We start from the raw sequence: 24,889 nt of genomic DNA on the forward strand, positions 1-24,889 counted from the left end.
GTTAAAATATGAACCCGGACATGTCCAACCCAGTGCTTTTTTTTTAAGACTTAATTTTATTAAAGCAGTTTTAGGTTAACAGCAAAATTGAGAGGAAGGTACAGAGACCCCCATGTACCCCCAGTCCCCACACATGCAGTCTCCCATTATCATCACCCCCCCCCAGTGGTACATTTATTACAATAATGACCCTACACGGACACGTCATCATCCCACAGAGCCCACAGTTTACACTGGGGTCACTCTTGGTGGTGGACATCCTGTGGGTTTGGACAGACGAATGACGACATGTCTCCACCATTATGGCATCACACAGAGTCGGCTCACTGCCCTAAACGTCCTCTGTGCCCCCCCTGCTCATCCCCCCTCTGACCCCCAACCCCTGGCAACCACCGATCTCTGTCCTGTCTCCACAGTTCTGCCTTTTCCAGAACGTCACAGAGTTGGAACCACACAGTGTGTAGCCTGTTCGGATTGGCTTCTCTCACTCAGTCACATGCACCTAAGGTCCCTCCATGTCTTTTCATGGCTTGATGGCCGTTTCTGTTTGGTGCTGAATGACATGCCACTGTCTGGATGGACCACAGTTTATTTATCCATCACCTACTGAAGGGCGTCTTGGTTGTTTACAAGTTCTGGTGATTATGAATAAACTGCCTTAAACATCCATGTGCAGGGTTTGTGTGGATATAAGTTTTCAACTCCTTTGGGTGAATACCAGAGATTACAAAAGCCACAAATAGGCCACATGTATGAACCCATGAAATATCCAGAGTAGGCAAACCTAAAGAGAAAGAAAGTAGATTATACAGTTGACCCTGTAACAGTGGGGAGGTTAGAGGCGCCGACCCCCGTGTAGTCGAAAATCCGAGTATAACTTCTGACTCCCCCAAAACTTAACTACTAATGGCCTATTGACTGGAACCTATGGATAACAGTCGATTAACATATTTTGTATGTATGTGTATTATATACTATATTATAATAAAGTAAGCTAGAGAAAAGAAAATGTTATTAAGAAAACCATAAGGAAGAGAAAATACATTTATAGTATTGTGTGTATTTATTGAAAAAAACCTGCATAGTGGACCCGTGCAAAGCTGTATTGTTCAGGGGTCAACTAAAGTTGCCTGGGGTGGGGGTTGGGGAGCTGGGAGAAAACAGGAGGATGGCTGCTTGATGGTAATGGGGTACCTTTCTGGGGTGAGAACTGTTTTTTAAAATTGATTGTGGTGGTGGTTGCAGAACCACCATTGAATTACATAGTTTAAATGAGTGAACTATATGGTGTGTGAATTATAGTTCAAACCACTGTCAAAATTCAAAAGGGTCTCAGGCATTACCATACTCTTGTTCTATTGCTTTTTTCATTCTGTCAATGGAAAGAGTTTGGGTTGTACAAGAAGCACAGTTCCATTTTTATTGATTTATTAGCACAAAATACTGCTTTCTAGCTACATATATTCACTAGTGATTATCATGTTTCTGTTAGTTTCTAGTGCCAAACTAAAAAGAAAAAAGAACTGGTTTGGAACAGCAATATATGCAGAAGTACTTGTAGATGGAGAAATTAAGAAAACACCAAAGTCCAATAGTTCTTCTAATCCAAAATGGGATGAACAGCTGACTGTGTAAGTACCTTATAAAAAGAGTACAGAATTTTCAAAGGGGGATGTGCGCCTTGGAAATTTTTAAATTATTATTTTGTAGGCTGACTTCATAGTGATGACTTACTTTCCAGTATGACTAGACATTTAAAGTTTAAAAAAATTGGAGTTAATTCCATTTTCTTTATAGAGGAGGCATAATAATCATCACCTTTGCTTTATAAAGTACATTATTTCCATGTAGTCATATTTTCTCTTACTGTCTGATAAAAATATAGGGCATAAAATCAATTATTCTTAATTTTGGCATTTCTGAAATACAGTGTTATAAATTTGTGTATTCTAACCAGTGCTATCAGTTACCTAAAATCTTTAGAAATATGTTCAAATAGAAATAATTATTGTGAAGTCTCAGACTCTTGAGGTATTACTGGTGTTTTGGTTCACTAATTATAAAAATTCTCATCTAGCTAGTGAAGTCATTATGTGCTTGAAAGCAAATGCTGTTTTTATAATTCAAGTCATTGACTGTTTCAGACAATATTTTTTTCTCAAACTGAATCATGGCTTTTAAAAAATTTTTGAAACAAATAATTTAATAGGAATTATCACTTAGAATAATGGTGTATGCTCCTGTGTCTTTGCTATAATTTACCCGTACAGAAATGTGACCCCACAGACCACATTGGAATTCCGCGTTTGGAGCCATCACACTTTAAAAGCAGATGCTTTATTAGGAAGAACAGCAATAGATTTGAAACAAGCGCTGTTAAAACACAACAGAAAGTGTAAGTTTTTCTTCTATCCTTTGTTTCTCTAAAAGTTTATTTTAGACACTTTGAAAGTATCCTGAAACCCAATGTAAAAATACTAGCTTTGTGTTTATAACGGAGACCTCCGATTACTGCCTGCGACTGGGGTTGCACGTGACAGGAAATACTCTACCGTCTTACAGACTTACAGAGTGACCACAGGCCTCCATGACTCACTCAAGGACGCAGATACTTGCAGTTACCTCAAGAACATAGGTTTTCTGATTCTTAAGGGCTCAGTTTTGATTAGAAGTAATAGAAAACTAACATGACTCTAGACAGCCTTGTAGAATTTAAAAATACACTGATAATTGATCAAATTCTTGACTGCCTTTATTCAGGCTCTTGGCTTATAAGGCACTGGATTCGGGTTTTAGTTAGTAGCAGTTGAATGGGCTCTAGTTAAATCTTAGAGTGTTGTGGGATTTATTTTTAAAAAGCAAACCAGGGGGCTGGCTGAGTGGCGGGCGCGTTGGTTAAGAATTGGCTTGGGAGCGCGAGCTCTGATCAGCTGGGCCTGGGCTCAGATCCCGCATGGGTGCCAGTGACACTGCGCCCTCTACAGCTAAGATGGTGAACAACAGCTCGACCTGGAGCTGGGCTGCCGTGAGTTGCCGGCGAAGGCGTAGGCTGCAGTGGGGCTGCAGTGGGCTGCCATAAGCTACCGTGAATGGCCAGCAGCCAGCATGAGCGGCCATCCAATGGCTGGCGAGTGACTGCCTCACCCGGGAAGAGCACAATGATAATACCAACTTGGGCTAGTGAAGTAACATCCTCCACAACTAGACTGAAGGACAAAAGGACAGCAACTCGTCTGTTCCCCTTCTCCAATTCCCCAACGTTGTTCCCCTCCCCCAATTCCCCAATAAAATCTTTAAAAAAAAAAAATTTAAAAAAGCAAACCAACAGACACTGCTTATGAACCAAACAATAACCCAACAAAATCATGACAACCTAGTGATGAATAAAGATATTCAGTACAAAAACATTTCCTGTCCACTGTCCAATTAGAATTCACTCACGGGTCTAGGGGAAGGTTGTCAGTGACCAGGTGTGATGTTTCTGATGAGAGCTGTGTCCAGAAAGTGTTTGACAGTCACCTTAAGGCAGCGGTTCTCAACCTTCCTAATGCCATGACCCCTTAATACAGTTCCTCATGTTGTGACCCCCAACCATAAAATTATTTTCGTTGCTACTCTATAACTAATTTTGCTGCTGTTATGAATCGTAATGTAAGTATCTTTTTGTTTTCCGATGGTCTTAGGTGACCCCTGTGAAAGGGNGTAATGTAAGTATCTTTTTGTTTTCCGATGGTCTTAGGTGACCCCTGTGAAAGGGTCTTTCGACCCCCAAAGGGGTCACGACCCACAGGTTGAGAACCGCTGGTTTAAGGGAACAGAATCTGACTCTCTGTGTGTGTGTGTGTGTGTGTGTGTGTGTGTGTGTTCTGCAGTGTGCCTGAGTCCCGCACCTGTGCACAGAGAAGGGGTGTGGAAAGGAGGAAGTGGAGGAGCGTCCTGAGAGGAAGGAAGGTTACTGAGATGTGAGGGCTGTGAAAGGATCTGAGAAGGACACAGAAGCAGGCCCGCCTTTGAGGGGCCCTGACTCGGGCATGCCTGAGAAGTTCCAGGATGGTCTCTGTCGAGACGCTTAAAGAAGTCGATGGTGTGAATGGCAAGCAGGATCAAGTCCTTGAAGGCACATGACAGTAGGGAGGAGGTAACTGGAACCGGAAGAGGTGTTTGTGGAGGCCATGATATTCTAGGGCAATTTAGGGACAAAGGGAATCAGTGTGCTCATGTGGGGAATGTTGTTATAGGAATTTACGAACACGGTCAATCATCACATACATAATGGAATTAACAAGCAGCTTGAAAGTGGAGACTGTTTTATCATCTGTGTATTTCACTGCTTTCCACAATCAACAGCCAAAGATTTAAGAAAGTTCAAGTAAAGCCTTACAGTGGAATCTCGCTGTGTGGACAGCGGCACTGGGCCACACGGGCACGTGCACGCACACACTCCTGCCCCCGCTCTGGGCACCCCAGCAGTTCCTGAACTAAGTTCTGTGGAACCCTGGGTCTCACTCCAGTTTCAGAGACACTTGGCTAGAAGATCAAGTCCAGCTCCTGGTCCCAACACCTTACAGCGTCTTAACTTTGTCTGATTTCCTATGTCTAGCTTCGTTCTCCGACTGTTCTGTCCAGCTAGTCTTGCTCTGAGTATGCTTTGCTTGTTCTCCTTTCCTGAAAGCAGTCGCTTGGTCGCTAATCAATTCCTAAGTAGTTCAATAACTAGGCATTTGCTTAGTGTGTTTTTATATTTAATTCTTTAGTATACATGGAATTATTATGGAGAAGGGTATAAAAAGTACATTCTAAGTTAATTTTCTCCTGCTGCTATCCAGTTTCACATAGTATTAATTTTTCTTATGGATGGATTTGGCCCACTTTCATTTTGTGCCCCACTTATCCAGCAGATCCCCCCACCCTTTTTTGTCTTGACATTGATGCAGGCTGTATGGCGAATTCATTCTTCTTGTCTAAATGCTGTTGCAATGTAACTTTTTCTGAACTATCATTATCTTTCAACATAAATTTACTTAACTGTACCCTAAGTCCTTTTTGGAATGGGGGGGCATAATGAACACTTTCACAAATAAAAACAAAACACACTAGTTGTAATAGCTATCTGTAACTGAAGAAACTTTGAATACCGTTCTGATATAGGTGTGACATTTTTCCTACAGCTAGATAATGGTCCATCCAGCCTTCTGTCATCCTAAACTGTTTCTTGTGGTTGTTGTACGTACCTAAAATGACTCGTCTTACCACATTCTTTCATTAGTAATGGTACTGCATGTTAGATATTGTCTTTAATAGACAGATATTTGTATTAGAACCACTTAAATAAGGATGCAATACCAAAAGTCTTGGGAAGAAGGCAGAAGGGAGCACCAAATGACAGTCTGTGACGAATACCGCAGATCATACTGTGCATTGTCACTTGCCCTGACCAGAATCTAGACTTAGTCTTAAATATATTCCTGTATAATCCCAGGGTCATTGAGTTTTCTCGTGGTGACTTAGATTTTTTTTTGCCATTTTCTTCTGTCTTCAGAATGAGAAGTTATCTACATCAGCACAGCTCTCTAAAAGTTGCAGTCAGTAGAACTTTGTGATGGTGGCTGTGTTCTGTATCTGTGCTGTCCAGTGTGATCATCACCAGCCTCATGTGACAACTGAGCCTTTGAAATGTGGCTAGTGCAACTAAGAAGCTTAGTTTTAAATTTTATTTCACTTTCATTAATTTAACTGTGAATAGCCACATGTGGCTACTAGAGCTCCCATACTGGGCAGTGTAGCCTGCGACTTATATGATGTTTGAGTTACAAAATCAGAATTTATTCCTGTTTTTCAAAAAATGAGCTTGCTTTTGTGTGCTGCTTCTGTGTTTTCCTTTTGTAGAGACTGAATTGTTTACAATGGGTATCGGATTGGCTTTCTTGTCAGGGTCAATTCTGGAAGCTCCTTAGTGCATTTTCTTAATTGCTAGTCTGAAAGCTGTGTTTTGTTTTAGGAAAATTTCTAAGTTTAATGGTTTCTAAGTTTCTCCCCCATTGTTATGCCCTGCCCTGCCATTTGTGGCTTACGTTTCTTCTGACAATGTGTTCGTATTATTTGATCATAATGATCCTTTTTCCTAAGTGTGTCATCTGTGCCGCCTGCTTGGTCTCTTGTTTTGTTTGCAACTTCTTTCTTTGTCGCCTCCAATGTTGTTAAGTTTTCATGTTTGCCATTATGTTTCTAGTTCCCCCCCATCATTTCTTTTATAATATTAATAGTTCTTAAGATTTTATTTAAAAATCCTCACAGCATATATTAGTCAATAAACCTTATTTCCTTTACCTAAGATTTTAAGTTTTTTAATGTAACTTAAGGATTTATTCTTTTGACCTCTGCAATCTTTTAAATCAGACCTGAGTTGCTTTTAACTTTATTTTCCCATTTGCTAATAGCCTCTAAGTATCCTCTCATTTCTAATTATTTATGATTTTTTAAAATAAAGATGTCCTGTTGTTTTGATATGTTTGATTCAAAGCTTCCTGTCTTCCCAGAATTTTCATATTCTACCTGTTATATGCTCTGATTACTTGAGAAAATTTAAAGCCCATAAAAGTAATTGTATTTTTACTTTCTTAGATATAGGACTTTTATTCATTAAGTAAACATTTACTGAATTTAAGGAAGAAACAAAACATACACCGTTTCTTTCACCAAAATACGAATCTAGTGCTCTCCCATATCAAAATGTGTTTGCAGTTGTCAAGGTCATTGTCTCTCTTCAAATTTATGAGGCTAGTTTCTTCCTGTACTCAAGGCCCTGACATTTGGGTCTCATAAATTCCTGTCTTCACGTATCCCTTCTCCTGGTGTACGTATTTGTGGTAAGGGTGGAGGATTAGTTCATTTGAATAGTTTTTCTTCTATTTTTGAAGCTACTTACACCATCAGCCTTTACGGTATAATATGAGTTGTTACAGCCACCATGGCCTTGAATAAATGCCCCAACTACTCCACCATAAAATCGTGTATTTTCCCAGTAAAACTCCACCTGCAGCTTACAAGGGACATCCTTTCATATCTTCATATTGAAACCCTATGAACCTTCCGTCCTTACCCTTCCTTTGCTGCATGTCATAAACCAAGCTGATGGCATCCAAAGGTTTTGTTCATGCAACCCTCTCACTTACATGGTCTCAGACACGTGTGGACGTAACACCTCGTTTCTGCCTCAGTTAACCTTCAGCTATGTGTTCAGACCACTTGAACACGTTCTAAACTATGGAAGGTATTTAATTGGCTCTGCAGATAATGTGTGGTATTTTTAGCTTTCTTTTCTTTATGTTACCAGCATTGGAGATCAAGATACCTGAGATATATTTCTCCCTCTCAATCCCACTATTTTTTAAATTGCAAAGGAAAAATTCCATTATTGTCAAAGATAATCAAAGCTGGACACTCGTTAAAGTGGTAAGGACAGATTTTAGACAATAATATGCTATTGCAATAAGGAGGAGGGTCCAACTTGAGCGGAACTGAACTTCAGTTTGTACAGAAGGTACTGGGCATTTCAAAAGGAAAATGTGGGAGTAGAGACGGGGGCAAGTGAAACTAGGTAGTCAGGAAAGTGAAAAATTAGGGAGTGAGATTGGTGACAATGTGATCAGACCAGCTCTGTCTTCTATGAAGAATTCTGTTCTCCCACTGAGACCGGGGGCCGGAAGCCCTGTCCTTCCCGATGATTACATTGCAGAGGAATGTCCTTGAGGAAGGACGGGAACTATTTATGTGATAGTCCCCCCAATTTTATGATTCAAAAACGTTATACCCCAGTCTCCCATGTTCAGAATTGTGAGACTAGGTGATGTAAATACCCACCCCTGCAGAGAGGTCAGATCTTGGACAGAACGAGTTTTTGTGGCACTGGTGATTTCTGCAAGAAAGGGGTGGTTGCCAAGACCCTCCTTCAAAAAAAAAAAAAAGTAAAAAAACGACAAAGAAAACCTTGTGAACTCGAGTTAGAATTGTGCGCAGAGCTGAGCTTGGACTCTTGGAGTCTAGACTCGGGGGTGCCCTCTAACCACAGAATTAGAAACAGACCCTGACTGGACTCAAGCCCAGAGATTACTGTTAGCTGAATATCCAAGAATGAACTTGCCATCAAAGGCTACAGAGTACAGGAGCCAGTCCCCAGAGCAGGGCTTGGCAGACGTTTTCTGTAAAGGGCCAGGTGGTAGACATGTCGGCTTTGCAGCCATGTAACCTTTGTTGTACCCATTCAGCTCTGCCATGGCAGCAGGAAAGCAGCCATAGCAAACATGCAAATGAATGAGCTTGGCTGTGTTCAAATAAACCCTTCCTTACAAAACAGGCAGTGGGCCCCATTTGGCCTGGGGACCATGGTGTGCTGACCTTGGAATGGAGGGTGGAGTAGAGGAGGTAATGGCTGTAGGTTTTTGAACACCAATGAAAGATAGGAACCTGCAGATCCATAATACCCCAAGCAAGACGATAAAGACAAAGCCATGCTGAGACACATCAGAGTGAAATGCATGACACCAGAGACAAAAAAGCAGCTAGACATAAAAACAGGTTATTTGCAAAGATTTATAAATTAGGATTGCAGAATTAGCCATAATAGAAGAGGATACTGGAAAAATATCTTCAAAGAGTTGAAAGAAGGTCATTATCAATGTAAAACTGCATCCTAACAAATTTTTTGAGGATGAGAATACAAACATTTACAGATTACAAAATGAGAGAATTTACCACCAGGAGACCTACACTAAGATTTTAAAAGGCTATTCTTGAAGAATCTGCTCAAGCAGCTAGATATTTTAGGAACAAGAGCTAAATCTTCAAATTCCAGATACATTACGTGGAAAGAGGTGACAAGAGTAACAGAATAGTGGTCAATATAGTTTTCTTTAGGTATAAATTATTGGAGTCTAGATAAATCTGAAATCCATGCTTTTGTAGTGTGTGTGTGTGTGTGTGTGTGTGTGTGTGTGTGTGTGTGTGTGTGTGCGCGTGCATGCGCGCGTGCTTTTTGTACTTCCCCTGATTTCTCTTAATTGTTTTTATTGTTTTTGTGATGTTGAGTGGAAGTGACGTTTCTGGTGGTACAAATGGTTGGGGTAGGTTTTCTGTAAGGTCTTCTTTTATTATGTGGTTCTTAATTTTTTTGCAAAGACTTCCTGTCCAGAGATTAGCAGTAATCCCAGAGTTCTTTTGTCTTTTTTGTACTTGGATAATTAGCCAGTGTTTATGCTGGACCTTTGGTAAATGTAAAAATACCCAAGTAAAACAAAAGTCAAGGAGTTTATCTAAGAAGTAAGTGAACTATAATTTCAAAAGTTACAGAAAGTCAGTGGAGATCAGATTGAAATAATTGGCTTCATTTTGAATAACAAAGGGATCACTAATAACTTTTAATATATATTCTGTGGGATAGAAGAAGTTGAAGCGAAATGACCTTGAGTTTAAGTAACAACTAGATATCCTAATAATAGAAAGACAATACCTGGCCTTATATAAAACAAAGAAACCTGTTGTCACAGTGCTTAGCCATTATTGAGCACTTACTGTGTGGTTTTGCATTTGGACCTGATGACAGTCCCTTTAGTTTGATGCTCTTATTATCTCCATTTTGTATTTGGAAACTGAGGCTGAAAGTAGTTTGACTGCTTACTCAAAGTCCAGCTCGAAGTAGCAGGGCCGGAAATAGTAACCAAACCGTCCGACTCTCATGCAGACATTTTGCCGTAACCCGTCTTATGTGGCAGCCAGGCTGAAGAGCACGTTTCGGCACTTGCTGAACTTGTCACCTGGATGCATTTCTATGTTCTCCGAGGTTTATACTGTGCAGAGGAGCAACTAAAGATGAATCTGAGTGCGTGACGGGGGTGAGGACGCCGTGGGAGGGAGCCATCCTGTGTAGGGGCCACTGCTAAGGACGCTCCTTCCTCCACATGCAGCCAGCCAGCCGGCATCGGGTTACGGCCATGCCGCGTCTGCAGTCTGGTTTCTAATACAGTTCTGTGTGTGGCAAGCGCTTTTAAATAAGGATTTCTTTTTTCCTAGTGGAAAGAGTGAAAGAGCAGTTAAAGCTGTCCTTGGAAAACAAGAACGGTGTAGTGCAGACGGGAGAACTGACTGTCGTGCTTGATGGATTGGTGATTGAGCCGGAAAGCATAAGGAACTGCAGCTCACCTCCAGCCAGTAAGCGGACGTGGTGGGCTGTTAAAGGTGAAGGGGAAACCGCAGCAGGTGCGTAAAAGCCCGGTTTCTTTCTCTTGTTGTTCAGTAGAAATACAGCAAAATGGGGATGCCTTCCACGAGAACGGAGAGCCTTCCGCCAGGACAGCCACCAGGTAGGACGCCAGGTTTGAGCGTGTGGCACATAATGTCACCTTTCCCATATGCGAAGGTTTTCATTTTAACCTTTAGAGTTTGCCATAGAATTTAAAACATGTCGTTTGATTGGGTTCCTGAGAAAGTCATTTTTAAAAAAAATAACGCTCTATTGAGCTGTAAATACACACATCATAAAACCCGCCATCTCCAGGTGTGCCCTTCAGTGGTCTTCACCGTACTCACACAGTTGTGGGACCTTCCCTACTGTGTGCTCGTGAGCGGTCTCTGCCCCGCCCCTGCCCGGCTGCTGCTGGCCACTGGTCTACTTGTATCTCGGTAGATGCGCCTGTTCTGGCCATTTCACGTACATGGAGTCCCACAGTATGTGACCTTCCGCTACTGGCTTCTTCCACTGAGCGTAAGGTTCATCCGTGCTGTGAACTGTGTCAGCACGTCTTTCTTTCTTGTTGGAAATGGGCTTTTTAAAACCTGATGGGCCTGGTGTGTCAGTACATCGTGTGCGGTTGCGTGCGAAATGGGCATCTGACTGCTGCCTGAGCTGGCAGCTTCCTGAGATCCCTGGAAGGGATGGTGCACAGATGTGGCCTCCCCTCAGATCCCCCCAGAAATCATGCTGCCATCTCAGAAACTCCGTTACATGCACTCTGAAGACAGTCATGGAGGCTTCCTGTTTAGAATAATTTAAATCGGAATAAAAGCATATACTAGATGAGATACAATGGAATGAACACATGAAGTTATAAAAATACATTGCTGTAAAACTGATTGGTTGCCTTTGAAGGAGCATGCTAGTATATGGCAGTGACCTTAATCTACAGAGTCACTAATGTCACTCTCCTTAATTGCCATTAAATGATTCTCGCAGAGCACATGAATAGGAAAGTGTGTCTTTTGAGTATATACATTTGGCTTAAACAAATATATCTAGTGTCCATAGTATAATTTACATGAGAAAATGAAGGACTGGAAGGGTACAACAATTAGGTTCATTAAAATGATTGAGTGTATTATATGTCTATTTTAGAAGGCTAACGGCACTTGTTTGAATCACTACCAATCTGAAACCTAGTGTTTATTGCACAGTAACACATTTTGCACAAAGATTCGTTCTTCAGCCCTGGGCGAACTTCACAGGGGCTTTCTAACCTGGACGTCTCGCTGTGGCTGGGGTGGGATGTACCACTCAGAATCACTCAGGAGCTGTTATATTTTCAGACTTTACCTTCCCAAACTTCCTCAACACATCTGATTCCAAAAATACAGGTGACAAGGGAGAGGAGTGTGGCACTCATCATGTATTCATCAGCTGCTCGCTGAGTGCCTGTTTGGTGCCAGACGCTCGTGCCAGCACTCAGCGTACCAGCTCTGTTCCCAGGAAGCTTCCATCCTGGCGGGATAAAGGTGGATAGTGCACAAGTGAGAATACATTGGGTTGTCGGAAAAGTCACGACATATTTTTCTATGTTTTTCATTGCAAAAATGTGTCATGACTTTTCCGACAACCCAATAAATCAAAATGAATTCAGTCTGTTGAAATAGTGTTCAAAATGGACTTTTAAATATTTAAGCCTAAGAATACCAATCTTTATTGTAAATATTCTGAAAGTATTTTCAAAATGCTCATGAAACTTACAAAAATCAATTCAAAACTATTGTAATTTTATCGGATACTGGAAAAGTCTTTAAATGTTGATGGTAAATTATTATTACTAGGCTCTAAAATTATGAGTACATGATAAGCAAATGCTAAGTATTACACCTCAGATTTAGAAGAATTCATAGTGTATAAATTAACTACAAATAAAAACTACAAGGTCAAACATTTTAATTCTTATTGGCAGTGGACAGGGAGCTGGGTGATACTATGTAAGTGACCAGAAGATCTTTTCCAAATGCACAGGCCATTCTGTATCTGCCCTCCACGGAGATCATGTCCATATCCTGCTTAAAATACACTGTACCTAGAATAAGATCTAGATGTCTTACCACAGTCAACAGAGCGTTTCAGAGTCAGGCCCCAGCCCTGTCCATCTCTCTGATCTAGTTCTTCACAGTCCTCTGCTCACGTCCCAGCAGACATACTATTAATACAGTAGCATATTTGTATTTTTCAGTATGGCTTTATCTGCCAGTATGGATGCACTTAGAACTGAAAATACCGTAATTTAAATTTTTGCATAATAAAAGCATGCTGTATGTTTGTTCATTACTCTCTGTATTTGTCATTTTGCTGGAATGTTAAGAACTCAGTAATGATTTCTTAGGAAATTCTGGTGAAAAGCTGTTTAATTGTACTAACTCACTGAAGCGAGGCTTCTTCTCTTGAAGGCTGGCTGCTGAAGGTGCTGACGGAGCAGGTGACCACGTGTCTGCAAACACTCTAGCACAGAGCGCGCGCTGCTCATGTGTGCTGAATGGAGACGGCACACCCCCATGTCCGGCTCAGGGCGCTGCCAGGCCCGAGAACACACCAGCCCCAGCCCCACTCGCGTCCGAGCCTGCCGGTGACACTGGTAAGCATGGCTGCTTATGACATGCGTGGAAATGAGAACTAGGTTAAATTGAATAGATCTGTCCTACACGCTTACTGTGCGGTCTTTCTTCATCTTCAATTCTGTGATAGGAATTTAAAAATCACAATGCCTGAATTTTTTGTAATAATTTTGAAATTTTCAAGATTATTTAGGAACATGCACCAAAAATCTTATTAGCTTGGAGATCACAACGCATTTCCCTAAGAGAGAATTTCTATGATAGCTAGGTTGTTAGGCTTTATGCCACAAAAAATACTATTTAATTCATATGTAGAATATATTTCTAAAAGATCTTAAGTGAATCCATTGATTTGTCAGTAATGAAAGGTTCCCTAAACCTGTGTTTCAGTGTAGAAATATTTATTTCTTGGCATATAACTTAGTAGAAAAATGTACTGTGAGCTGATATAGGTCTCAGAGTTTCATATTTTCCAAGAGTAAGCATTATTCTATTAGAGAAAGAATGCCTAAGGAAGATCTCCTTTGTGATCCTGTTTTTCAGTGGACTCAGCTATGAAGTTTGTGAGTTATTTTTGTTTGATCTTCGTATTTTAACTCTTTCAAATGAATCTCTTGAAACCCAGACGTTTTAGGACTTGCTTAGGATGACCAGTGTGTGTGCTGGGGCTGGGGCTGGAGTCCTGGTCTCTGGATTCCAGACTCTGTGTTTTTTCCTGATTTTGTCCGTTTACGGGAAAGTATTCAAAAGTAGAGAAGCAATTCAGTCGTTAAAAGAAAATAGATGGATTTATAGTTAAGATACTTATGTATTTATGCTCAGAGTTGGGGAATATTTATCATCTGTTATCCTGAGAGTTTTTGTAAACATGGGAACTGATAGGAATTTTGAAAAAATTTTAATTGATTTATTAATGCTGCCCTTTTTTAAAAATATGGATTTAAAGATTTCATGTACCAGAATAGGTAGAACTTTTTAGTCATTAATTTAAGGTGCTGGAAAACGAAGAGAAAATACATATAACCAGGGTAAAATGTGTGAGCAGATGCATTTATTTTCTGATTCTGGCCAACTTTCTAGTAAGAACATTTGTCTCAATTTCTGTTAGCAAAGCAGAAAAGGAAACATCATCTTAGATTATTCAGAATTGTCTCTAAATTAAGAATAGATCAGTTAAAGCAGCTACTGTTCCTGAGATTCTATCTTCTGTATCTGTATGAAAAGGCACCATAAGTGTAAATAGCATCCTTAATTCTGAGAGTAAATACAATAGTGTTTCCTAGAACTCTGCCTTATGTTTTCTATCCTAAATTAAATCTTACAGGTTTACAAAATAGCCTGAGGAAGTACCTATTGGAAGGACTAAAATTTTATTTTTAAAAACATACCAACACATAGAAACATGGTTTATCTGACTGAGTACTAGAATTCGTCATAGTAAGTCATGAATCCAGTGGCTTTTGGCCAGAGGGTTTTTAAGTTGTCAAATACCCATACCAAAAAACATGGTGAAAAAAAACCTAGTTATCCACCCATAAAAAGAAAATTATATTTTAAGCAATGTAATTTCCTTGGAAACTCTCCAAAGGGGTTGTAAAAAACAAAAATAATACCTTTATATGACCAAGTGAATGAGATGGTTTGTTCTATGGGACTAGCACTGGATCCGAACACCAGGTCCAGTTCTATTCTTTCTGGAAGGAATCAGGTAGCTGGACCAATTCTTTAGTATGTCCACTGCTGATTATGAGACGTGTGAGAGTGCCAAATGCTCATTTTAGAAAGGCTTGTACCACCACGCTGTTCCGTTCTTGTCATCACCCTCTGTTTAAAGGATATGAAATCAGAGATTTAGCTCTTCTTTCTAAAATACTTAGCTGTTTGAGTAGATTGCATTTGGGTGTATTCAGATGTTGATGTACAAGGGAGAAGGACTCACTGAGGGAGGCTCCTCGCTGTAGAACCTTCTGTGCATTCTACAGTCTGTCAGGTACTTGATAGGTTTTTTCCATGGGAATAAATTCATTCCCACATTCTTATTTATCCTTGCCTGAAATTTCGAGGTAAAAATAAGACACAGATGAGGAACTAGAAAAGAAAGTTCCACCAACTCTATTTCTGATGACATTCACAGTAACTACGAGAGGAGCCCAAGACAGTCAGAGCAACAATGGCTGACATCAGTGCTGTACCTGTTCTAGACGCTGCCTTTCCATTTACGGAAGTAACTCTTGCAGCAACTCTCACATAAGTACTAGTATTGGAGGGACTGAGGCCCAGAGAGACCACAGCGGGGACGTGGAAGCGCTGGGACTGTCCCCCAGCTCTGGCTCTCAGTTCTGCACTCCGCGCTGCTGTTCACTTGATGTCCGAGCTGGGCAGGACTTAGAGCACACCCCCGGCTAGCTTAGTGACTGTACACTCCGTGCAGCACTGTTGGCGACATCGGACCAAGCAGTCCAAGGGCTGGCTGTCCATTGGCCAGGGTGCAAAGCCTTCCGGAACCTGCCCTGTGAGTAGCGACCACGTGACCAAGGTCTGTTGTGCCAGATACCATCCCGTAGTGGGAGGATGAATTCAGGTACATTTTCCAGGAATGGGGTAACCTCTTTTGAGGTGCTAGTTTAGAAATTTTATTCCATTTCTGAATTGAGGACTTGGAAAATGAGTTCTCTTCGTTGGACTGGGTGAGAGTGTGCACATCCTGTGTGTAACACTGCATGTTTCTGGTTCCGTACCTGCAATTCCAGAATCCTAAAATCTTTCACGCCCCAAGGGTTTTTGGTAAACTCAGGATGGCAGAATGACTAGAACTGGTTCGAGGGTGTTTGAGTTTGTCATGCTTGGTATGAGTGCCCCTGCCTTCTGCTGCAGATATAAGCAGTGTGAGCCCCCAGACCTGCGTGGGTGCTAATATAGGGTCTGTGCCATGTTACCTTCCCGAAGTTCACACTGAGGAATTCTTGGGCACACTTGGCCAGTGTTTCAGGTAAGGGCCTGTGGGCCTGTGCCAGGAGTTCAGGACAAATGGTTTCACCAGACAGGGCTGTTCCCTGAGTGTTGATGAAGGGGCTCTATCTATCTGATGAGTTTAGTTGCTGTGAATATTGGTCATCATTTTAAGCTAAAATGGTAGGCAGTCATGTAGAGAAGAATTGGCTTCTAACAGGACTTAAATCCCAGCTCTGCCACTTAACACAGTCACCGTGTGACCTCGGACAAGCTTAACATCCTCAAAACTTAGTCCCTCCACTTATAAAAAGAGGACAACACTCAACTACCTCCCTATTAGGTTTGTTTCCACGGTGACGTGCAGAGCCTGGAACACCCACATCGTCCTTGGACAGTGGTCAGTAGTTAAGGAAAACATTTTCTTCCCCACTTCTTCCCCCTGCTCCTAACTTCTAGCGTAAAATGACTTTTTCTAATACACAGTTATCGTTTGGTTAATAAAATAAGTCAGAGCTCAGCATGGTAAGTTTTAGGCAGCACTAACTGATTTCACAAGTTTCTTAGACTTTTGTTTTTAGCCTTTTAATTTGAAATAATTACAGATTCACAGAAAGTTGCAAAGAAACGTCCCAGGAGGGCCCCTGCTCCCTTCACAGCCCCCCTGTGTTAACAGCTTGTGTAACCTTGGGACCTGGCAAGGCCAGGTTACCTTGGCGCCGGTACCACAGTAACGGTGGTACCATGGCACTGACACATCCCTGGGAGGGCAAAGTAAGAGACCCCTAAAAAAGTGTTTAACAGGTTATGCCAGACTTCTAATAAACATTTCAGTAAGCGGTATTCTGTTTTGCTTGTTTCTAGTTTTATTGAATTATAGCCAGAATGTGGTCTCCTGATTGTAGAGAATTGGGGTTTTTGTTTTGTCCTTTACACATGCCAATTTTTCTGAAAATTCTGAGTGTATTTGGATGGAATGTGTAAATAGTAGAAAGTCAAAACTACCTCTCTAACTATAAGTTAGGTCAGGTGTATTGATTGTGTTATTAAATCCTTCTTATACTTAATATTTTTACTAAAGCTTTGTCTGTTATCTGCATAGTTTGGAGAGAGGTCCATTTAGTATTTCTTTGGTTTGTCTTTAATTTTTTGATTTAACAAATACTTGTTTTCATATGCCAGGCATTTTGTAGCTGTTGGGAATGCAAAAGTGAACACATCTGACAAAGTTTTTGCACTGTGAACTTAATGAAAAAGGAATAAAAACCAATAAATAAAATGATTGCACAGCCTGAGAAACAAAACAGTGTGCTGTGTAGCTGGGGTGGGGTGGGGCAGGTGCAGTGTTACAGACACTCAGGACCGCCTTCCAGAAGGCCTGAGTGAGCATGGACCCCCGAGGGGAGACCGCGGGACAGCGTAGCACGCCCTGCCGTGGGAAGGAGCCCCCAGAGCATGAGAGGGCGGTGCAGCTGTGGGGAGGGGCCTGTGGGCCCGCGCCAAGGGCCTGGCGTTTCCTCTGGTCGTACTGGGACTCCACTGGAAGTAGGGCAGTGACAGATCTGTTATGTGTTTTAAAAAGGTCACTCTGCTGCTATTTGGGGAATGGATTGTAGCTGGACAAGAGAGGAAACAGTCCGTTGCCTGGGGGCAGCCAGACATGACAGACAGGGCTAAGTGTGACGATGGGGTGGGTGTTGGAGCAGCCGTGGTGGGCTCTGAGTTTTCCTTGACAACTGAATGTGCTGCTTACACTTAGTGCTTCCCCTTCTTCCTCTGTCTCTAATTGTGTTTTATGTCTGTGTTTTAGCAGGTACAAAGGTTGTGACTGTTTCTCATTGGACTGGGTTATCTTTTCTCAAATATTCCTCTTTTCCCATTTAGTGTGATTTTGCTTTGAAAAGACTACTGCTTATCTTTTCTTTTGTGGAAATTAATTTCACTGTTGAAGGGTAAATATTAAATGAGGTAGTTCTTGTCAGTGAACATTAGATAGGAGACACCAGAATTTAGAAGTCTCTGTGTACACATTTTCTTTTCATTTCTCCATCTTATCTATCAAATATAAATATCAAACTATAAATATTTTATTTCTTGTACTTCATTATGATATTTTTTTCCCAAAGCATTCTTTCCCCCACATTTGGTGAGGAACTTGATTGATTTCCGTAGTTCTTTTGCACTTACCCATTTGATTCCTTCTCTAATTTCTACCATTTGAGCCTCTCTTTAAAAATCTCCCTGAAGATTCCACTGCTTTTATGGCTTCCTCCCAATTTCAATTAGAACTTTGATGTGTAGTCTTCAAATAGGGTTTCTTCAATAATCTCTCTTTCCACTTTTAATTTGACTGACTGTTATAGTGACATATAGTTGAAATGAATCGATCACATTTAAAAGGAAATAAGAACATTTTGTCACACTGGATTGCAGTGTTGGGTTATTAATATTTCTCCAGAAACCATAGAATGAGCTCCTGGGCCTTCTTTGCAGCCCCCTGTAGTGCCGTGTTAAGAATTAATTCTGCCGTATATTTCCCACTATTGGCAAAGAGTTCTTTTGATATTAGCTACCATTTGCATATAAAAAGGGAGATTGAAAGGGATCATTTAAAAGGTTTTTTTTATAACCTGTGCAGACTTTTAGAACTGATCATTTGGAGAAAAACCATTTGTTATCCTAATGTTGGTTTCTGTTGCTAAGTTAAGGTGTGTGTGTGTGTGTGTGTGTGTGTGTGTGTGTGTGTGTGTGTGTAGTCTTAAATTTTTATTATTCACATGTTCATCTCTAAAATGTAACCAAAAAAAATGGTTGGCCTTCCTTTCCTCAGTAGCTGCTACAGTACTTGTCCGTGGGAATTAGGCTCCGACGAGGATAACTGTGCTGTCATGGGTGCTTGTAGTTCCTCAGCAGATCGTCTTACGGATTTTCCTTTTTCAGTTAACGGAGAGCCACCCTCATCGGCAGCCCCTGAGGATGCCGCGGGGACTGCAGTGGCCTCTGAAGACACCGCCTTGTCTCCAGATTGCACTAGTGCCGCCGCTGGTGAGGACCCGCCCGTTCCAGAAGCGCCGGCTGCCTCAGGACACAACGGGCACCTCCTTCCTGACAGTGCAGCCCAGTCTGAAGGCGGATGTGCACTGGACCCGGCCGCGGCCGCCCCCGCCCCCGCCCCCGCCTCTGCCTCTGCCTCTGGGACCGGCTCTGCCCTTGAGGCCGCCAAGTCCAGGCAGCCGGCTGGGTGTGAGGAGCCCGCCCGGCCGCCCTCTGGGACGCCCAGCACCGACACTTTGCCCTCGGGGTACGTCTGTTTCCTTTTCAGATGTTTGACTTCCATTTAAGTAGCAGCTTTTCAGTAACGTATGACTGTTGAATGTGTGTAAAATTTCTCCTTTGTTCAATAATTTGAAATCTGAGTTGGAACCTGATTCATATTACTTATTTGGTACGAACCAAGCCATTGCTCACCTAGTCAGAGTCCACGCGGAACGAGGGAGGGTAAAAAGCTAATGGGAACTGCAGGGCCCTCCTGATTGGATCCTTAGCTATTGTCACTGGTAGGCAAGAGCCACCAGGGCACACCTATCGTCACCTCAGCTCTCTAGCTTCCTGTATGGTCTGCTCCCCACACCCCGAGCTTGAGAACAAGCAGTCTTCCTTTTTCTCCCTTAATGCCGAGTGCTGGGGGCCTGCTAACCCTGCCGATCAGCTGTCCCAGACTCGGGCTTTCGTGGCCGCTTAGCCGTTCTCAAGCCCTGTAAGTCTCCCACCGTGCGGCTTCCTTGGAAGGGCATCCTCAGTGCGTGTTCCGTCTGGCCCTGTCCCGTGCTTGCTCACCTGTTCTTTTATTCTTTGCTTGGCTCTGACGATACTAAGACTAATTAATGATTCATTGGCTCTGCTCTCAGTGGCTCAGCCTTGCAAACACAGACCCGGTACAGGCGGCAAATGCTGGAATGGAGGTGTGGACACGGCGTTTCCCTGCACAGCGCGCTGTCCTCTCACTGCAGCCAGTGCCCCCCCCCAGCGCGCTCCCTGAGCTGCTCTGCTGGGGCCCTTCTCCAGCTCTTCCCGCTCTCGCCTCCCGCCACCTGCGGTTGCAGCTGTGGCCCCTGTATGTGCTTCCTTGGGGGGCTTGCACTGCCCCCCTCACTAACGGTTAAGTCTGCGTGTCCAGCCAGACCTTTCTCTGAGCTTATTTTCATCTACTTACAACGACAAGGCTGTCCCCTGTCACCACTGCCGTTCAACATAGTATTGGAAGTCCCGGCCAGAGCCATTAGGCAAGAGAAAGAACAGACGTCCGAATTGGGAATGAAGACGTTAAATTGTCACTTTTCCCAGATGACATGACTCTTTATATAGAAAACACTAAAGACTCCACCGAAAAGCTATTAGAAATAAACAAATATAGTAAAGTTGCCGGCTACAAAATCAACGTACAAAAGTCCATCACATTCCTATATACTAACAATGAAACCTCAGAAAAAGAAATTTAAAAAAAATTCCTTTTGCAATTGCAACGAAAAGAATAAAATACCTAGGAATACTTAACCAAGGATGTGAAGGACCTATACACTGCAAACTATAAGACATTTTAAAAAGAAATTGAAGAAGACACAAAGAAATGGAAAGACATTCTGTGTTCATGGATTGGAAGAATCAACATAGTCAAAACGGCCATATTACCCGAAGCAATATACAGATTTAATGCAATCCCCATCACAATCCCAATGGCATTTTTTAAAGAAATAGAACAAAAAACTCATCAGATTTGTATGGACCCACAAAAGACCCCGAACAGCCAAAGCAATCCTGAGAAAGAAGAACAATGGAGGCATCACACTCGCCGACTTCAGCAACAGTAACCTGCTGCGAGATTCCACAGCCCACACGTCCCTCTGCTGCTCCTCTCATTTTTAAATGTATTTCAGCAACTTGCAGATACCAGCACATGTTGCCCCTCCACACTTCAGCTCGCATATCATTAACTAGACTTCACTGTTTGTTCGTTTTTTAGGTAAAGTTTACATAGAAGGAAATACACCAGTCTTCAGTGTACCAGTTTAGAGAGCTTTGACAATGCATGTATCTGTTAACTCAAACCCGTATCAAGATAAAGAACATTTCCATCACCCAGAAAGTTCTCCCAAACCCCTTTGCAGTCCAATCCCTGCCCTAGGTTTAGAGAGGCAGTCGCTGTTCTGATTTTCTTCCCACTAGAGATTATAGATTAGTTTACCCTGTTCTAGGACTTAACATAAATGGCATTGGTGTGAACTGTTCTGAGTGAGGCTCTTTGAATCAGCAGGACGGAGCCGGTATCGTTTCTGTTTGTATCATTTGGATCACCAGGTGACACAGGTTTATGTGTCACGCTCAGTGTTCTCTCCACTGGTCTAAAAAATTAAAAAGGGCTTTATTTTGTCCATTTCTATATTCCTTGTGCCTGACACTGTGCCGGCCACTTAGCAGGCTCTCGATAAATATTTGCTAAGTTAGTGATCTGGAGCTTGACTAGGCGATTGAGTGAGCGTGCAGAGGTTCTGGCTTGTCAGTGCCTCTGAGGAAATGGCTAACGAGGTCAAAAATCTACTCAGAAATTCCAGGCAGAACTCAGAGGCACCCACTGAATCGAACAGCAAGGGGATGACTGATTGCTGGCCTTTGACAGAGTGGTTTCTGAGAAACAGCCGGAGGGTGGGGGCGTGAGAAGGTCTCCCCCTGAGCACACTGGGAAAGAGGAATGTTTGGTGTAAGTGGGCAAGAACCGGGGGGCCGTTCTTTGTTTCGTAAGACGGGAGAGACATGGGGGTGTCAGCTACTGAGAGCAGGAGTCAGCGGACACCGACGGGAGAGGTGACTCGGACTGTGGTTTGTGAGGCAAATCTTCCATCTACGCCATTATCCGAACTTGGAACCCCCAGTTATCCAGTCAGGAAATAACTCCTATTGTTTTTATTCTAATGCAGTTCACAGAAATTCTTCCAAATTTACTTTTGTTTTAACAAGGTCTTGTTCACTAATAGGTTTTGAAAACTTATATATGTCTTAGTGAGAAGGGGAGACTGTATCTAAATACTTGAAAGGAGAGGATTGTGGTTGAAGGCGAAGTGTGGCTGTTACAAATTAGCACCTCTCCAGGAAATGGAAGAATTCTGCTGAGGAGTCCCGTCAGTCAGCTGGGTACTTACTCATGGGATAATGGAGTGTGTGGCCAGGGCCAGCCCGCCAGCTTTCACAGAAGCACAGGCACGGCTGTCGAGGGCTGTCACTGAGTCCCCGGACCCAGCCACCATGTCCCCCTGTGCCCTCCTTTACTGCCACCGCATTTGATTGGAATGTCATTTCTACTGAGAGAGAGTGAACTGTTGATCAGTGGTAGTCTCCTATTATGTTTGAACCTCCACAATAATCTCGCTTTTGCCTCTTTCTCCACAAAGCCTGAAATCTTCACTAACTGGCACTTCACAGAAAATGTTTGCCTACCCTGGATCTAGTGAATAGAATGTGGGAAATGATAAAGAAGAAAAGTGCCTCCAAAAGTGCTTATGAATATGCTGTTCTCTGTAGCCAGCAGTTCAGTCTGAGAAAGATCAATCCTGTTAGAGTAAAACACTGAATTCTGGAAGTAAGCTTTCACTTTGGAAGATTTAAGAACCAGAGGCCAGCATAAGTGCTTACTGAATATTTGTTCAGTGTTAAATTAGAAATATTTACAATTATGATAAAACGGGAAAAGAGTTTCATAGCCATTGTATGGATGAAGCATTTGGTTCTTTCCTACCCAAAACCCAGACTATTGACAATCGGATTTTACCCTTTCCACCCAGGAGATTGGAAGTGTCTTCTATGTAACTGTCCCCCCACACACACCGAAAAAGATGAAAAATACTGATATGTGTGTTCTCCAATGAAACACCCTCATTATATCACCTTTCAATTAATCCCACAGTCCGTGAGCCCCACCCAGCTTTTCGGTACCTGCTCATTAGACACCCGGACAAACCTCTTACAGACTTGTAAGACAGACAGCCAAATGGCCTAGAAAGTGCTGTGGGGAAAAATCAGACTGTTTTAGTATTCTCAGAGGGATAAGAGTAGATGTAACATAAATGAGCGAGGTGTTACAACAATGGAATACTCAAAGAACTCTAAGCTCTTGGAAATCTAACTCAGTCAATTCAGTGGAAGACTTGGCCCAGAAAGTAGAGTAAAAAGAAACTTATAAAATAACAGGAAATATTACATAGATATATTCAGAAGGTCTGATGAGAGAAGTTCTGGAAAGAGAGAAAACGGGAGGAAATCCTTAACAAAATAATAAACATGAAGGACTTACATTTTTCTTATTGAAAGTGTTCATCAAAACCCAGAATAATAAGGGAAAAATAAATCTATATTAAGACACACTGCTGTGAAAATTTTAGTACATTGGGGCCAAAGAAAAAAATCCTAAATATTTCCAGAGGTTAAAGAAAGGGGCAAAGCAGATCTCATCCTCCTCAGAATAGATAAGACTTCTCAGAATCGCGATGAAGAGCTAGGAGACACTGGCAGCGCCTTGAATGCCGAGCGACATTCTCTCCAACCTCGAGCCTGTACAGCTTCACACTGTGGAGCGTGTGCACAGACACCCCAGGTTTACACGGGTTTCCTACCAGCACTCGTGTTTCTCCAAAACTAGATCCTGGAAGTGAAAAACACAGGACCCAGGGAGTGGGGACCGATGGAAGAGGCGCGGGGGGACTCCACTGCACGCCCGAGGCGGCAGGAGACTACTTGGAGTTAAATTAACAATAAGTGCGTGGAAACTAGGAAACGGGAGGAAAGGCAACTGAAACAAGAAATCATGTTGTGCTCCATGGCCCAGCTGCCGGGCGTTTCCACAGTCCTAAGAACTTATTTAAGGAAGGACATGATAGCGTGTGCGTGTGTGTGTGTGTGTGTGTGTGTGTGTGTGTGTGTAGTGGTTAGGAGGAGGGAGGGAGAGAGATGCATCTTGTGCACCTGAGGGAATAGTTTCATGTGTGGGGTCGTTGTGTAGGGAAAAAAGAATGAAAGGCCTGTCTGATCAAGAGATTACATTCAGTTGGGTCCCTGTGTTTAAGAGGAAGAAAATATTTTCTATTCTACTTTCAAGTTGAGAAGACGAATGTTAAACTCCGAAATGCCAGGTTTTATTTTTGTAATGTTGGAAATGTTTCTGCTAGACCATGTTAAGGCAAGACTGGAGAAAAAGGAAAGGCACCACAGAGGAGAAAGTGAGGGTGGGGAAATAGAAGCCCGCGAGTCCTGGAGGTAAAACAGTGGGAGATAAAGCTGGGATGTCTGCACACCTGCAGGCTTATCAGAAACCAGGGAGGGACAGAGTTGTGCAGAAGAGAAGACCCAGCATCGGCACGGAGCAGTGACGCCATGCGCTTCTTTGAGGGAATTTCTGTCCATATCTTATAGATGTGCATGTTTGAAATTACAGGAAAAAAATGGGTATTACTTCATTGACATTCTGCACCTTGGGATTGATATTAGGCTGAAAGTTCCTCTACCCTAGATTACATTTCTGAGTTTGATGATTCCCCATTCTGTAGATTAGTAACTTCAAAGAACTTGAAGTATTTTTCTGTCCTCCTCTGCTAAGTGTTCTTATTGAGTTTCCAGTAGTGTTCATGAAAGGAAATAATGAAGAACTTACAAAGCACCAATAAATGAGAAAAGAAACAACTTTACAGTATATACGTGTGTGTGCCCGTGTGTGCGCGTGTGTGCACGCGTCAAAAGTAAAACTTGTCTGTAACTTTCCTGATTCTAAGAAGGAACCATTTTTCAGATTGTCTTACGTTTTTGCATCTGTATTAAAGGTGGGAGCAGAGGAAAGACCCCCATGGGAGAACCTATTATGTGGATCATAACACTCGGACGACCACGTGGGAGAGGCCACAGCCGTTACCTCCTGGGTAATGTCACAGCTTTATGCATCTTCAGTTGTGTTTCTCAAACGTGGTTTTAAAAGTTTATTTACTGCAACATAAATGATTCTTCTCTATATTGTTTCCTTGATTTGCTTTTGTGAATACTGGATGTTGAA

The 24,889-nt window shown here is 42.3% G+C and overlaps 1 protein-coding gene across 3 annotated transcripts in view; it reads left to right on the forward strand.

Moving 5' to 3' along the window:
- Positions 1-24,889, forward strand: part of WWP1 (WW domain containing E3 ubiquitin protein ligase 1) — a 78,277-nt gene that overhangs the window by 29,414 nt on the left and 23,974 nt on the right. For 2 of the 3 annotated variants that reach the window (XM_019651630.1, XM_019651631.1), the window contains exons 4-10: positions 1,493-1,631; positions 2,271-2,395; positions 10,066-10,203; positions 10,289-10,355; positions 12,688-12,872; positions 18,742-19,102; positions 24,663-24,758. In XM_019651630.1, coding sequence (XP_019507175.1) covers positions 1,493-1,631; positions 2,271-2,395; positions 10,066-10,203; positions 10,289-10,355; positions 12,688-12,872; positions 18,742-19,102; positions 24,663-24,758 — 1,111 coding nt within the window. The remainder of the gene's footprint in view (positions 1-1,492; positions 1,632-2,270; positions 2,396-10,065; positions 10,204-10,288; positions 10,356-12,687; positions 12,873-18,741; positions 19,103-24,662; positions 24,759-24,889) is intronic. The other variant, XM_019651632.1, reaches the window with a different exon arrangement.

The sequence above is a fragment of the Hipposideros armiger genome, unplaced genomic scaffold (genome assembly GCF_001890085.2).
Source record: "Hipposideros armiger isolate ML-2016 unplaced genomic scaffold, ASM189008v1 scaffold_163, whole genome shotgun sequence".
Taxonomy (NCBI): Eukaryota; Metazoa; Chordata; class Mammalia; order Chiroptera; family Hipposideridae; genus Hipposideros; species Hipposideros armiger.